Source organism: Podarcis filfolensis (genome assembly GCF_964270895.1).
Source record: "Podarcis filfolensis genome assembly, chromosome: 17".
Classification (NCBI taxonomy): Eukaryota; Metazoa; Chordata; class Lepidosauria; order Squamata; family Lacertidae; genus Podarcis; species Podarcis filfolensis.
This window is the reverse complement of record NC_139621.1, coordinates 12,675,617-12,690,069: the sequence shown is the minus strand read 5'-3', so window position 1 is coordinate 12,690,069 and position 14,453 is coordinate 12,675,617. Positions and strand designations below refer to the sequence as shown.

Genomic DNA, 14,453 nt, shown 5'->3' with positions numbered 1-14,453 from the left:
CAAGAGCCAGTTGATCCTATGAGGCCTACATCTGAGTAAATGTGCAAAGAATTGTGCTGCTTTTTCTGGGTATTTACATATTTGCCAGCATGATGGATGTTGCCTCAAAATCAGAATTTAGTAGACTTTCAAGTAGGAATATATTTGTGTCCTGTACCAGAATTTTATTATTGTCTTGAGGGTGCGTCAAGCGCCTTTTGTCCTGTAAATGGATCCGCAGGTACCAAAAACAAGTCATTGTAAGAAACTTGAGTATTAATGCAGTGGGGAGAGAAGGAAGCAAGTGCTGGTAGCCTCCATTGAGTTGCCACTGCTTCACCCTTGTTCGTTCGTGGGGAGGTGGAGTCTGTCCATTTCAGCTTCTACTTTTTCCCATCTTAAGTTGCGTTCTCCCCATTTCCACATCGATTTGCCATTAAAACAAACAAAAAAGAGCCCTGATGAAAATTCATCAGCGTTTTCGTTTTTCTTCTATTATACACATTTCTGCAAAGCAATTTCTCCTAATTGATTGCATGTTGTATGTTGTGTTATTTTCACTTGGCGTGTGAATTTTGTGCACACTACTTGACTGGAGAACTTCATTGCAAGATTTGGAGAATTATGAATTTTGAAGGACGGCTGTGGTTTGGTTTGCATTTTGTTCCATAAAGTGAAAATTCAGCAGATTTGTCTTTAACTGAAAACTAAATCCAATCCCCTCTCCCTGCCAGCCTGTGCTCCCATCCCAACTCTCTTAGACACCTCCAGCTGAGAGCAGCTTGTCTGTTGCAGCTTGGTGGCTTAAATCAGGATGATGAGAGTATTTCTGCAGACATTAAACAAATATTCAAGGGGCCAAAGACCCCTCACCCCCCCTAGAGTTGGGATGTCTGTCTCCATCTTGCTATTTATCTCAAAAAGCACAGGGGTGGGACTTGGTTTGTTGCACAAGACCTCCCAGTCAACAAGAACTGCACAACCTGAATTTGCCAGAATTTGGTTGAATCCCACACAAAATTAGCCACAGTCTGGAGGCCCCCAGGGAGGGATCTTGTAGGCTAAGTCCTTCCGAGGAGCTGAGACATCAGGTTACAACTTGGGATTCTTGAATGAAGAGTGAAAGATGGTTCCTACCCCTCATTTCTTTTTCTTTTTAAAAAAAGATGTCTGGCTTATAACCCAGCTCTGTAAACTCTGTGATGAATATTACAACGGTCACATTGTGATTATTTTTATTTTTGAATACTCTCCAAGTGTTTTCCACCCAGCTGCATCTCTGTCATTAACAGGAATTATGCTCATTGGTATCCAGTATCTTATGATGGTAGGGCAGTACAGACATGACAAAGATGAGCATTGTGCTTCTACACTCCCTGCTCTTCTCCTTCCCACTGTAATGCTAGACATTTGGGGTTCACAGGACATCTAAACAGAGACACTGTGGTTTAACTGTGAAACCAAGCCAGGATTCTTGCTAGATCAGTGGCCTAGCGTGGGTTGCCAGTGCCCGGGGCAAAGCAAGTATCCTCAGTACCACCTGCCGGTGGGCTAGAACAAAGGGGCAATAGCTTGGCAAATGACCTGAGTGGCAAGTGCGTCACCCCATGAGTGTTGAGTATGATGGAGAGCGAGATGAAGAATTGGTCGGGAGCAATCCTTCTAAACCCAATGCAGAGGGCACCCAAGCAACCGCCCACCACCCAATTCTGCTCCTCAGTCCATCCACACGGACATTAGGAGATTCTCTGTGTGAGAGGAAGAGTGCACTTCTTTGTTTCTCTCCCCCCCCCCCCCCTTTGAACTTTTTTGTGCACTTAAGAAATTTGCATCCAGGGCAATCACCCATGTGGCCCTACTGATGCCCCCCTAATGTATTAGATATCTTGAGTTGCAAACAGAGGTTAAACCACAATTTCCTGATTTGGCTATAACAGAAACTGTGGTTTGACAAAACACAATGCTCCTTCTCTGTCTAAGAAATCCAGCCAATATTTATATAGTAAGAATTGCATGTTACCATCTCCCTGTCAAGCTAATAGATGGTTTTTGAAAGTAAAGAGCCTGAAAATCGCAACCCAAGAAAGATGTAGCAAGTAGTCATTCCTTTCCATCGTTGCGGTATCACTAAAAACTGGGGTTTGTTTGCAACACACTCCTGTCCTCTAAAGTGCAACGGTGAAGGCACCGTATAAGCTGTAGGAACAGACGATAAGCGAGAGTGCAAAGAACGGGTGCAGAAAACTGATGGGTAGACAATTTGCCAGAAAGCAGGAGGGTAATTATAAACAGCCAGTGTCTATTAATAAGCGCAGAAGCCGAACTGATAGGCAAGCAGCACAGGCAAACCGTACGCATTTCACATTATTGAATTCACTTGGAGCTGCTGAATCTATGTCATCACATTCTAGAAATTAGGATGAAGCACTGTCCGGAAGCCGAGCAAAGACAAGAAAAGATGCATCAAATGCAGAATCAAATGCTGTTTGGCAGACAGCGGGAGGCGACACTCGTCTATCAATGGGAAGCAATGAATTAAACCAGCATCACCTCTTGTTTTACCCCAAATATGGGCCATCTGCTGTTTTTCATGTCAAAAACTGCACACGGAGGGATGTGTCTGACAGAAAGAGCTGGAGGACATCTTTGTGACAGACTGGAATCTTCTGAATGGGGGAGGATGGGTCTGGAATCTGCAGTGACAAATATATATCTATGCAAGTGCTGATTTGATTTTGTTCACAGGCTAAGTTGTGCATTCATTTACACCTGCAGGCGTTGTAGAATCTGCACATCTGTTGTTAACTCCCCTTCCAGAACCTGCACGAAAAGGCTACAGAACTACTGTTATCCCCTCGAGTTTCACGGCTGTTTGGCATTACTGTTTATTATGCTCCACCCCATTATTATGTATATAGCCTTCTTGCCGTAATGAGAGTGGGCTCCAGTCCACAGAAGATTATGCTGCAATAAAGCTTTTCATTTTTAAGGTGCCACAAGACTCTTCTGTTCTCAGATGAAGAAAGCAAAACTCTCTCTCTTAAAGCCCCTCTAGAGCAGCTTAAATGGAGGGAGAGCTGATGTCTGTTTCAGCAGCTAGGTTCACATCTGGCACTCACATACTTTCGACAGACGAGAACAAAATGTCTGTGACTTTTCCTGAATATATTTCGGGTAATTATATTTATTTATTTATTCATACATACATACATACATACATACATACATACCCTGCCCATCTGGCTGGGTTTCCCCAGCCACTCTGGGCGGCTTCCAACAAAACACTAAAATACAATAACCTATTAAACATTAAAAGCTTCCCTAAACAGGGCTGCCTTTAGATGTCTTCTAAAAGTTTGGTAGTTATTTTTCTCTTTGACATCTGGTGGGAGGGCGTTCCACAGGGTGGGTGCCACTACCGGGAAGGCCCTCTGCCTGGTTCCCTGTAACTTGGCTTCTCGCAGTGAGGGCGCTGGACCTCAGAGTCCGGGCAGAATGATGAGAGATTCGTCATTCTGCCCGGACATATAAGCTACTGGACAAGGATAACTGTGACTTTAAAGATGAATGGGAACCCTTTACAAAGTATTTGAAGACGCAACAAAGTGTGTGAGATTCGTCCCTAACCCCCAGTGTGAGCAGAAGCCCTGAGAAAGGACTTGCACAATGGGGGTGTCCACCAAGTGACTGGCAGGAGAGGGGAGCAGAGCAACCCACAGAACAGCAAAGGGGGGTGGTGATGGGGGCATCATTCCATCTGGTAAACCGGGATGCTTGTGCAAATGTAACAATTGGAAGAGTGAGACATTTGATTCCTTCCACAGACAAAAGCATGAAATGAACAGTCTCCTGTAGTTGTTAAAGTTTTGGTCTAGGACTGGAAAGAGCAGGGTTTAAATTGTTGCTGAGCCATGAAGTTCACCAGGTGATCGTGGACCAACTAGAGACTATCCCACACTATCTTACTGAACATCCTAAACACATTTTACAGCAGAAATTATTCTGAGTAAATATGCACAGAATTGCATATTGAGAAGTTGACAGTTCAGGTAGATTTTGGCATGTCCATCACTGCTTGCAAACACACAACCAAATTGTGGTATGCTGTGTTGTGGTTCAACCCTGCTTTGGAAAACTGTTCTGGGGCACAAAGCCAATTTGTTATGCCCCCCCACCATGGAAAAAATGATTGTCATGAAATTTGGCAACTCTTCAGTCATGCGTGGAACACACAAGGGTAATCTGTCAGATAGTGGGAAAGTACCAGTATGTTTTTTCCCCAGCACAGCACACCTGCACGTGTCCAATTTGAGAATCCTCAAATGCGCCTACAAAGACCAAATTGATATGCACTCGCAGTTATTCTCATGAGGGTGGAGTGATCACATGTGCGGTGGCTCCAGCCTTCCTTCGAGGAGCTCAAAGGTAATTGCATGAGAATAGCTGGATACATTCTCAAGAAAATGTCATGGACTTCCTGGCTGGGCAGGAGTTGAACCTGGATTTCTCCACTACTTTAATTGCTGCATTAGGCTAGTCAATGTGTACATAGTGATTTCACAAAGTGTTCCTGTTTCCCAGATCAAGGCTGGAGGATTGTTTGCTTGAAGAGCTTGGGAAATGTACCAGTCTGCAAAACAAGGAAATCCATGCCTCCTATCAGAGTTTTGGGGAAAACCATGACGGACCTGTCCGCATTAAAAGTAAAATGGCCTGTTGAAAACATTCCTATTTACTATTTTGCACAAATACAGTTAACATTGTGGTTGGTTGATGCAGTGCACTCCATTCAGGCAAGGAAGGGCAGCAAAAAATGACATTAGTAGATAGGGTTTTGGGATGTGGGTGGCACTGTGAGTTAAACCACAGAGCCTAGGGCTTGCCAATTGGAAGGTCGGTGGTTTGAATCCCTGCGACGGGGTGAGCTCCCGTTGCTCAGTCCCTGCTCCTGCCAACCTAGCAGTTCGAAAGCATGTCTCTGGAGGGAAGGTAAATGGCGTTTCTGTGCGCTGCTCTGGTTCGGCAGAAGCTGCTTAGTCATGCTGGCCACATGACCTGGAAGCTGTACGCCAGCTCCCTCAGCCAATAAAGCGAGATGAGCGCCGCAACCCCAGAGTCGGCCACGACTGGATCTAATGGTCAGGGGTCCCTTTACCTTTACCTTAGATAGGGTTTTCGTTTTAAAAATCAGCTATCCAGAGAAGCATTGGACAGGATGGAGGAGCACTGGGGTAAAAACAGCAACTGTAGTACAAAAATGTTGAGCTACAACTCCCATCATCCTTGGCTCTACCACTGGCAACTGAAACCCAACATCATCTGGAGGAGAACATGCTCCCCACCCCTGGCTGTTACAAACTGGAACTTACTGTAAGGTTGGAACAATGAGAAACGGAAAGACCAAAATGGACAAATCTGTCCACTCAGCAACCGGCATTCAGACATATTGCCTCTGACTGCCACAGATGTAAGGAATAGATGTGTAGGAACACAAAATGCAGTTTTGAAAAAGAGCTGGTGTGTAGGTTGGGTTGGGTTGGGCAAAGGAATCTTCCACAGCAGATCACGACCAGGAGAGCAGTCCTTCATTTCCTGAGGCCGCGTCCAGAAGAGGAGGACTCAGACATTCTGGGACAGTCCTCTCTTTCCTGAAGTTCTTGTCATGGTGCCAGGATGAATGTTGTGGCCCTTAATTCTTACCCTTAAGAAAGGAAAGCAGGGACCCAGTGTCAGGGCCTGTGGCCCGTCCTTGATTCCGCTGGGTGCTGAGGAGGCCGGACTGAGCTGAACATACGAGTGAGAAAAATAGCATTCTTGCCAAGGATTATTACCGTATTTTTTGCTCTAGAAGACTCACTTTTTCCCTCCTAAAAAGTAAGGGGGAATGTGTGTGCGTCTTATGGAGCGAATGCAGGCTGCGCAGCTATCACAGAAGCCAGAACAGCAAGAGGGACTGCTGCTTTCACTGCGCAGCGATCCCTCTTGCTGTTCTGGCTTCTGGGATTCAGAATATTTTTTTTCTTGTTTTCCTCCTCCAAAAACTAGGTGCGTCTTGTGGTCTGGTGCGTCTTATAGAGTGAAAAATATGGTAAATACTGACCAGTGATAAAAGTGTCCTGTCCCTTTGAAGAGGGAATCATTCTTAGAGCTTATCACAATCTACACCATACAATCTACGAATCTTATATTCTCAGGGTCATCTATCCAACTACACAGGATGCAGAATGGACTGAAACATTTTGTGTGCGGAGGGAGAAACAACTTTGAATGCTCATGTGCAGGGAGACAAGCCACACACCTGCAAAGGAAAAAGCAGCATATCAAGCATAAGGCTGGGCATTCGCCCAACTCTGCTTGCAAGCAGCTTTTAATGGAGAGCATCCCAAAACATGATCCCCACCTGTGTTCTGAAATGGCGCGCTCTATGTTACGTCCTCCTGCTGCAGGTGTAGAGCAAACCACCTCACAGGTGGAGTGGCAACCTGTGTCTGGAATGTACCACTTCAGATTGTGAGTAGGGTCTCTTGTAATGGGAAGAAAACCCCTGAAAAGCATTGACAGGCATAGAAAACGAGCATGCCAGAGTAAAGCTTAGGCTACCACCCTCCTCCAAAGCAGCTGGTTTCTATGTACAAGGATTTAAAAAGAAAAGTGGAAGAGCTTTTTATCATGTGATTACACGCCAGACACCGGTTTATTGCCGTTTGATGTTGGGATTTAAAAACAAAAGATCAACATGAGATGCACAACATATGCAAGGCAATGCCTTTCATTAGTTCAGCTGCCAAATCTCCCTATTTCTCCCTGCCTCCCAAATAATACCCAAATATAACGTATTACTTCAGGCAAGCATGGTTACTGTCTCAGTGAACCAACAATGGAAAATTAACACTGTGATGCATTTTATGACCTTAGTAAAGTGCGTTCTTTCTTTTCTTTTGCAGAGATTAATGAAACTCTTAAGAGACACTAAGATAATGAAGTCTAGCAATATAGCTCACTGATTCTGGCTGATCGTCTTCACTCCAGGCAAAAGGAGAAGACAGACGTGTTCACGATGGAAAACTTTCAGAAAGGATGAAACTACCGTATTCTATAGGACGTACTCTATAGGACGCACTTTTTCCCCTCCAAAAATTAAGGGGAAATGTGTGTGCGTCCTATGGAGCGAATGCAGGCTCCTTGGCTTCAGCGATAGCAACGCGAAGCCTCCGAAGCCTGCACTCCGGAGGCTTCGCGTTGCTTTCACTGAAGCCAGGAGAGTCTGGTCTTTGAGGCTGGCGGTGGGGGAAAGAAGCGCTGCCCCCCACCGCCAGCCCCACAAACTTGGGGGGCAGCGGGAAGGCGTGTGATGCCTTTGCGCTGCTCCCCGACCTGGTTTTGAGGCTGGCGGTGGGGGAAAGCAGCACTTCCCCCCACCGCCAGCCCCACAAGCTCGATCAAAATGTTGTCCTTTCCTGGAGGCCCCGTTGGAAGCCCCCCTCTAAAAAGGGACTGTGGCTGAACTGGGGTTTGCCCAGACGCCGTTCTGCAAAAACACACACACACCCGGGGAAAGATGAGGAGTGCATTAGGCGTCCCAGTTTGGAAACCTGGCTGTTGAAGGAGTGCTTAAAGAGCAGCCACAGTTCACTGGGCAGCTGGCTCTATTCGCAGAGCCCTGAGGCAAAGAGTAACATTTGATCCTAAATCCTGCCTCATTTTTAGCTTCAGAACAGCAAAAGCAGCTGTGGCCTAAACTGCAGGAACCTCAATACTCCGGACAGTGTCAGAATTCTGGGCTGCAAGCTCATGCGCTTGTTTTAAACTTGGTTTAACAGCTATATTTAGAACCTTGGATTTTTGTCCCATTTAACTTGCAATGCACAGAAATACTTGGCTTGCACTGATCCCCTGTTTACATAACCTTTATTAACTTCTTTATGGAGTAGTACAGAAATTACACAACATACCAATGTAATCTGTCTTTTTTATCCCGGATTACGGCTTCCAAATGCTACAGGAATCATATTTTGGGAATATGTCTGTTAAGGCAATTTAAAACGGACACACAAATGAACAATGAGATGTAAGAGCACAGACAGAAGTGCCAGACATATTGCTTTAAAGCACACAACCAACTGGTGAGTGGTCTTTTTAAACTTACTTTCTCAGTTTCTGAAAATACATATAACAAATATGCCTCATTCCACGCCTATACATTAAGCAGGTTTGCAAATAGCTTAGGGTTGGTGACACCAGTTAAGTGCCTTCTGTTCTCTGCCCTAACTGGTTGTCCCAGTGAGCCATGGGAAGCTGGCGGGGAGATAACAATGTCCTTTCCAGTGGAATGAATGGACCATAAATGGCTGAACTCTGGGCTACATCTCCATTCCCACCCAGCTCCCACCACCCACAACTCTTGCCAACAGCTTTTCACACTTAGTTTGTGATCTATTAAATTGGGCGCTTTCCCTTCTTACTCATTGCTATCATAATGACAATAATAATAAATTTTATTTATACCCTGCCCTCCCCGGCCAGAGCCGGGCTCAGGGCGGCTAACACCAGTAAAATTACAATAAAATCATAATAGGAAAAAAACACCAAATTAAAATACAGGTTAAAATGCAATTTCAAATGCAGCCTCATTTTAATAGTAGCCCATAGATCAAAACCATAAGGGGAGGGAAACATAAGGCTCAGGCTGAGTCCAAACCAAAGGCCAGGCGGAACAGCTCTGTCTTGCAGGCCCTGTGGAAAGATGTCAAGTCTCGCAGAGCCCTAGTCTCTTGTGACAGAGCGTTCCACCAAGTCGGGGCCAGTACTGAAAAGGCCCTGGCCCTAGTTGAGACCAATCTAACCACCTTGCGACCTGGGACCTCCAAAGTGTTGTCATTTGTGGACCTTAAGGTCCTCCATGCAGAGTGGTTACCCCATTATTCACCCTGGATAGCTCAGCTGGTAAGAGTGGGGTGCTGAGAACACCAAGGCTGCAGGTTCGATCCCTGTAAGGTACAGCTGCCTATCCCTGCATTGTCGGGGGCTGGACTGCACGACCTTCAGGGCTCCAACTCCACAATTCTGTGATTCTATGACCACAGTGAAGCTCCAGATCTGAAGTCACACAGGACGTATCGGGGGTTTTTTTTTGTTTTTTTTCCAGAAGAGATACATTCTGCATCTAATTTATCAAAAAAGGAAAGAAAAGAGGGAGGACACACACAAAAATGTCTTTAGGCGCCAGGCGAAAACATTCCCCTGGATGTGGACGTGTCCTAAGGTTAAGGACTTCTGGGAAAAGATTTATAATAAATTAAAAAAATGTTGAAATATACATTTTTTTTAATTAGAGATTTTCTTGTTTTACAGAAGTATGTGTAATGTCTCTCGCATTTTTTCCATGTAACATTTTTACAAATCAGTTTCACTTGTTGAGACATTATGGGGGTGGAGGGGGGGGGCACAGGACGTATCGTTGCAAGTGCATTCAAAGCAAAAAAAATTCCCTGCATGACATTGGCACGGTTGAGTCTTGTTGCGACTTTGCCATCTCAGAAGGAAAACTGGGTGGTCCAGAGATGGCCCAATGGGTGTGGGGATTGACAAGGCTAAGAAAGCATCCTAATGGCAGCAGCAGGATTCCACCTGCATGGCAGCAGCACCAAGGACCTGTCTAATGAAATTTCTACGCCACAGCCCTATCCAATTTCCCAGTGTATGTTGCCTCCTAACACCATGAGCTTCCGTTTCACTTCTGTGACTAAGAGCAGTTCTTGAAGATATCTAAACCAGAGACATCCAACACAGTGAAAGAGTCACAGAATCAAGTCCATTGCTAAACACTGATGAAAACTGATCTATTCAAAACAAATAGTTTCATGTCCGTGTTTATGTCCGGGTAGATGGACAGATCATTCCATGATCGCAGAACAGACATGCAAGTCCCACTTTGTCCACATCCAAATTTTGGAAGGCACAAAACGTACAATGCCAACACTTTTTCCTTGGATCTTTGATGTGTCTGTAGGATAACTTATTTGGATTAAAGCAACATCTAAAAGACAAATAAACACACACTGCTTTCCTGAGTCTGGAAAGGGCAGAAAAAGCAGTTACAACAGACAACTGAGATAAGAGCTAATGAAAGCACACAAGTTAACCAACATTTAATTACTTGTTAACAAAACTGCATGTTCATAATCTGCTGTTTGAGAAGCACACCTCCAATATTTACTTTCGGCTAAATTAAACTTTATTTGGCTCCTCCTCAGAGGACGGGGCCGCTGAGTAAACTTTATGTTGATATTTTGGAAAAACTGCATTTGCTCTGGGACTGCAAATCTGAAGGGGAGCTCAAAACTTCCGCCACCTTTTGTCCCAGTCAGGGCCATTTTTGCTGGCCTTTAAATTGGTTATCTGATGCTAATCAAAGTTATCTGTTTCACTGTCACAAGAGACAATCCTGTTAGGGGAACTGATGAGCCGCGAGAGTGGCTGTGTGGGCAAACACTTTTTGTCACTGCCAATTAGATTGAGTTGAGATTAACCTTTAAGTGTGACACAGGGTAATGACGCTTAGGCGGATTGGGGGAGCGCAGTCGGCACCACACTGCCCCATCAGTAGACAAGGGCTTTCCCTGGTCCCCCTCCTTTTGGCGATGCAGCAGGTATATGTCAGGGTTCATTAGCAGACAGCGCTGAGCTTGTTAAGTGCCAAAGCAGCTCCAGCCAATCGCTTTGCAGGAGAGATCTCTCCCTTCCGTACTAAGAACTCCATCTACATGATCCACTTTGACAAGCTTTTAATATTTATCTCTAACTTACGGTATTTTTCCATGTATAGGACGAGGTTTCCTAATTTTAAAAAAATGCTAAAAATTGGGGGTTGTCTTATAAATGGATAGTGCAGAGGTGGGACAGGTGATTGGTGGCTGCCGTGACAAGGAGACTGTCAGCGGTATTTGGGCGGGTGATTGGTGTTTGCGGCAAAGTATGCTGGCGATTGGCTGCTGTGGGAATTGGGTGGGCGACTGGCAGCTGCTGGCGGTGAGTGGGCAGACGAATGGTGGCTTCGTTGATGCGTGCGATTGTCAGTGGCAGTCTGGCAGGTGAGCCATTGCTGGCAATCCCCCCCCCCTCCAAAGCTCAACAGCTCTAGGCAATCTCCCTCCATTTCCTCCCAAAAAATAGGGGTCGTCTTATACACGGGGGGGGGGGGGGCGTGCTATACCCGGAAATATACAGTACTTGCAGCACTACGGTCTGCAAGATAATGTTTTCACATTATTAATTCTAAAACCACTGTGTTATTTCATATGTGTGAGTGCCAATTAAGCTTCTTTTGGACTCAAGTGGAATTGAATTGCTCCAGCTGAAGTATCGGGATTAAAGCCAGGCGTTCTCCTCTGTCCACTGAGTAAAGCAATTTTCCTCCAGGGAATTATGGCAAAGAGGGAGGAGAGTCACGTGTTGCCACCTATGCATGATTAGTCCTAACTGGAGTACGGCACACCGAAGGTGTCAGCCAAATTGCAGGGAAAACGTCGAACTAGTTTTTAGCCTTACCATTCAAGTTCATTAACAGTCCACATACCTTCAGATTCAAGAAAGCAAATACTTTATTCCATAAAAGAACACTGCTAATAACAGTTATTCCACCAAACTCATCTTTTTAGAAATCTAGGAGCTGTGTTCAGCATTGTTTAAAAAGGTGTTTCCATAGAAACAGCATGTTTTTCTTCTGCTGAGATTGGGAGGATTTTTTTGGCAACAGAGTGAAGAAGGACTTTAAACATGAACCACCTGCAAGCCTAGAGGAAGCCTATTCACTTAGTGCAAGCGTCATGCTCCTTGATTATTTGGGCAATCACCAGCACATGTCCTTCCTTGGCCTCCCGTTGCCCTTAGCTCTCCCTTCCCTGGTTAAGGAGAACCAGAGTTTACTGTGACAACTGAGTAAACTCAGGTTTCAGACTCCGAGTGTGTTGTAAGCGAACACCACTCTCCCACTAAGGAGCATTCCAGTCCATCTCATAGCTCTGGCCTTGAAGAGCTCTTGGCTAAAGTGGGGCTCCTTTTACCTGAAATCGAGACGGAAAACGCGCAGCAGCCGTGGCACCAGTGGCAGAGACAGCGGAGTGGGAGGACTGGGAAGCAGGCAACCAATGAAAAGGAGGAACTTGGAGGCAGAAGGGGAATTTGGAATGCAGATCTGCAAGCATTAGAGGAAAGGTTGGCAGTCAAAAGGAGGAAAGCCAAGCAGGTGGCTGGAACGATGGGAGACCAAAGGTGGGGAGAAGAGACAGGGGGAAGCAGTTGCTGCCTGGAGCTGAATGTGGACAAGGGGACTAAAATGATGAAGGAAGGAAGGCACATGGTAATATAGTTTTCAGCTGCCTGGCTAGATCTTCCCCTCCAGGGACAATTAAACTGATGCCAAAGAAGAGAAAAAAGATAACCAAACATTCTGAAAAAGCCTAAGTGCTTACTGACACATTGTGTGTTGTGTTGTTTTTAAAAAAGGTTAACTCATCTTTACCCCAAAAACCTGTCCTTTAGATGTATTAAAAGGAAGATTCGCTTCCACAAACAGAAAAGTTGTCCACTTAATAACTTCTTTAGGTTATGACGATAATTTCTCCAGCAGTGCCTTTCCTGCTGCTGTGCCATCTTTAGTCCTTTTTTTAAGCTTTGGAATAATACTTTTTAGTCCGGCTTTTACTTCTGTTGCCACTTCCTGATCGGAGCTCTGAAGAAGCCTATAAACAAAGAGAAAATATCAAAAATCAGAATTACAATCGGAATGAAATGTGACAAGCAGAAAGAGAAGTCAATGCTTGGCAGTCCATCTGCTTTGTCAAAGCATCCATTGGGATAATTGCCTAATAGCAAATAGCAGCAGTTTATTTTCTTAAATTCTGAAGCATTTAATTTAGACGTTGGCCATCTCAACAGGGGCTAACATGGACACTGGGCTGTCAGAATACACAGGAAAGTGAGCAGCCAAAGAATTTACAAAATATAAATCATTGTTCTTCAAAACTGCAAAAAAGGAAAAAAGCTTGCAAGTATCTTACTTTTAATTCACCAAGGAAAATGGTTTTAAGGAGAAAATGTCTGCACTGACAGTAGTATTAATAATAGGGCAAAAACTCAACTGCAAACGAAGATCCAGGCATAGTTCCAGGGAAAACCACACAGACCAGTTTGGAGAACTTTTTCTGTATCCCAGTTAGCGAGTGGCAGCCTCACATTTGACAAAGGAGCCCTGTGCCTTGATCGGAAGTTGGAGTGGCAGATTCATTTCGAACTGCAATGTTACTTTTATCATAACCTTCTGATTAAATGAGCACACACACCCCGCCTTGCAGGTTTTTTTTTAGATACATAATAAGGATTATGTTGCCAAACCAAACAGAATGGGAGAAGAATTAATGTGGCTTGCGGAGTGATTAAAAATCTGTTTCTCAATGTGACCTAAAGCAGGATGGCAAGGGAGTCAAACTGTTCTGCCTTATCCAAAAAGCACAGCATTGTTAGTTTGAAGCGGCAGGCTGCGGAGTTTGCATGCCTTTAATGCCTTGGTACATGAGAGATCCTGCTTTGCCCTGGCCTGAGCAGAAGAGCTCCTTCCATTTGTGGAACTGACTCCAAGCTAGCAGAGGACCTCGCTGGAAGAAGGGCGGCAGGAAGCGAGGTGAAAGTCCGCTCCACAAGGGCCCCTTGCAGATCAGCGCACCAGATCCCCTTCTCTCCCAGATCACCCCCTAACCCCCCAGGGCAGTTTCCCAGGGGGAAGCAGGAATTGTAAGCACCGCGAGCCTAAAGAACTGCCTCTAGTTTCACCTTATCCACTATTTGGGATCTTTTGGGGGGCGTTTGGGAGCGGATGAAAAAACCTGCTAATCAGAGGAAGCATTTCTGAATTCAACATTGGCATGCATGTCAGGCCACTATCCCAATAAACTCCCACAATGGCCTTGGTCCAGTATACTTGAAGGAGCGTCTCCACCCCCATCGCTCTGCCCGGACACTGAGGTCCAGCTCCGAGGGCCTTCTGGCGGTTCCCTCATTGCGAGAAGCCAAGTTACAGGGAATCAGGCAGAGGGCCTTCTCAGTAGTGGCGCCCATTCTGCAGAACGCCCTCCCACCAGATGTGAAAGAGAAGAACAACTACCAGACCTTTAGAAGACATCTGAAGGCAGCCCTCTTTAGGGAAGCTTTCAATGTTTAACAGACCACAGTATTTTAATACTTTGTTGGAAGTCGCCCGGAGTGGCTGGGGAAACCCAGCCAGATGGGTGGGGTATAAATAATAAATTATTATTATTATTACAACAGTTTTGCACCCTGGTAACAAACACAGGCAAGAACCAGGTGCAGCAGCCCCAGAGAGAAGGTGGAAATGTGCCCCGCCAGAACAGATATTGCAGCAGTTTCCCCCACCCCCCGCCATTGCCCCTTCTAGAGATGAACTGTCTCTTGCTAAGCAG

General features: G+C 45.3%; 1 protein-coding gene across 1 annotated transcript in view; it reads right to left on the bottom strand.

The window, feature by feature from the left end:
• Nucleotides 1–11,561: 11,561 nt before the first annotated feature.
• Nucleotides 11,562–14,453, bottom strand: part of PUM3 (pumilio RNA binding family member 3) — a 31,225-nt gene continuing 28,333 nt past the window's right edge. The window contains exon 17 of the mRNA XM_083593386.1: nt 11,562–12,719. Within this exon, the coding sequence (XP_083449512.1) occupies nt 12,584–12,719 (136 nt within the window). The 3' untranslated portion in view covers nt 11,562–12,583. The remainder of the gene's footprint in view (nt 12,720–14,453) is intronic.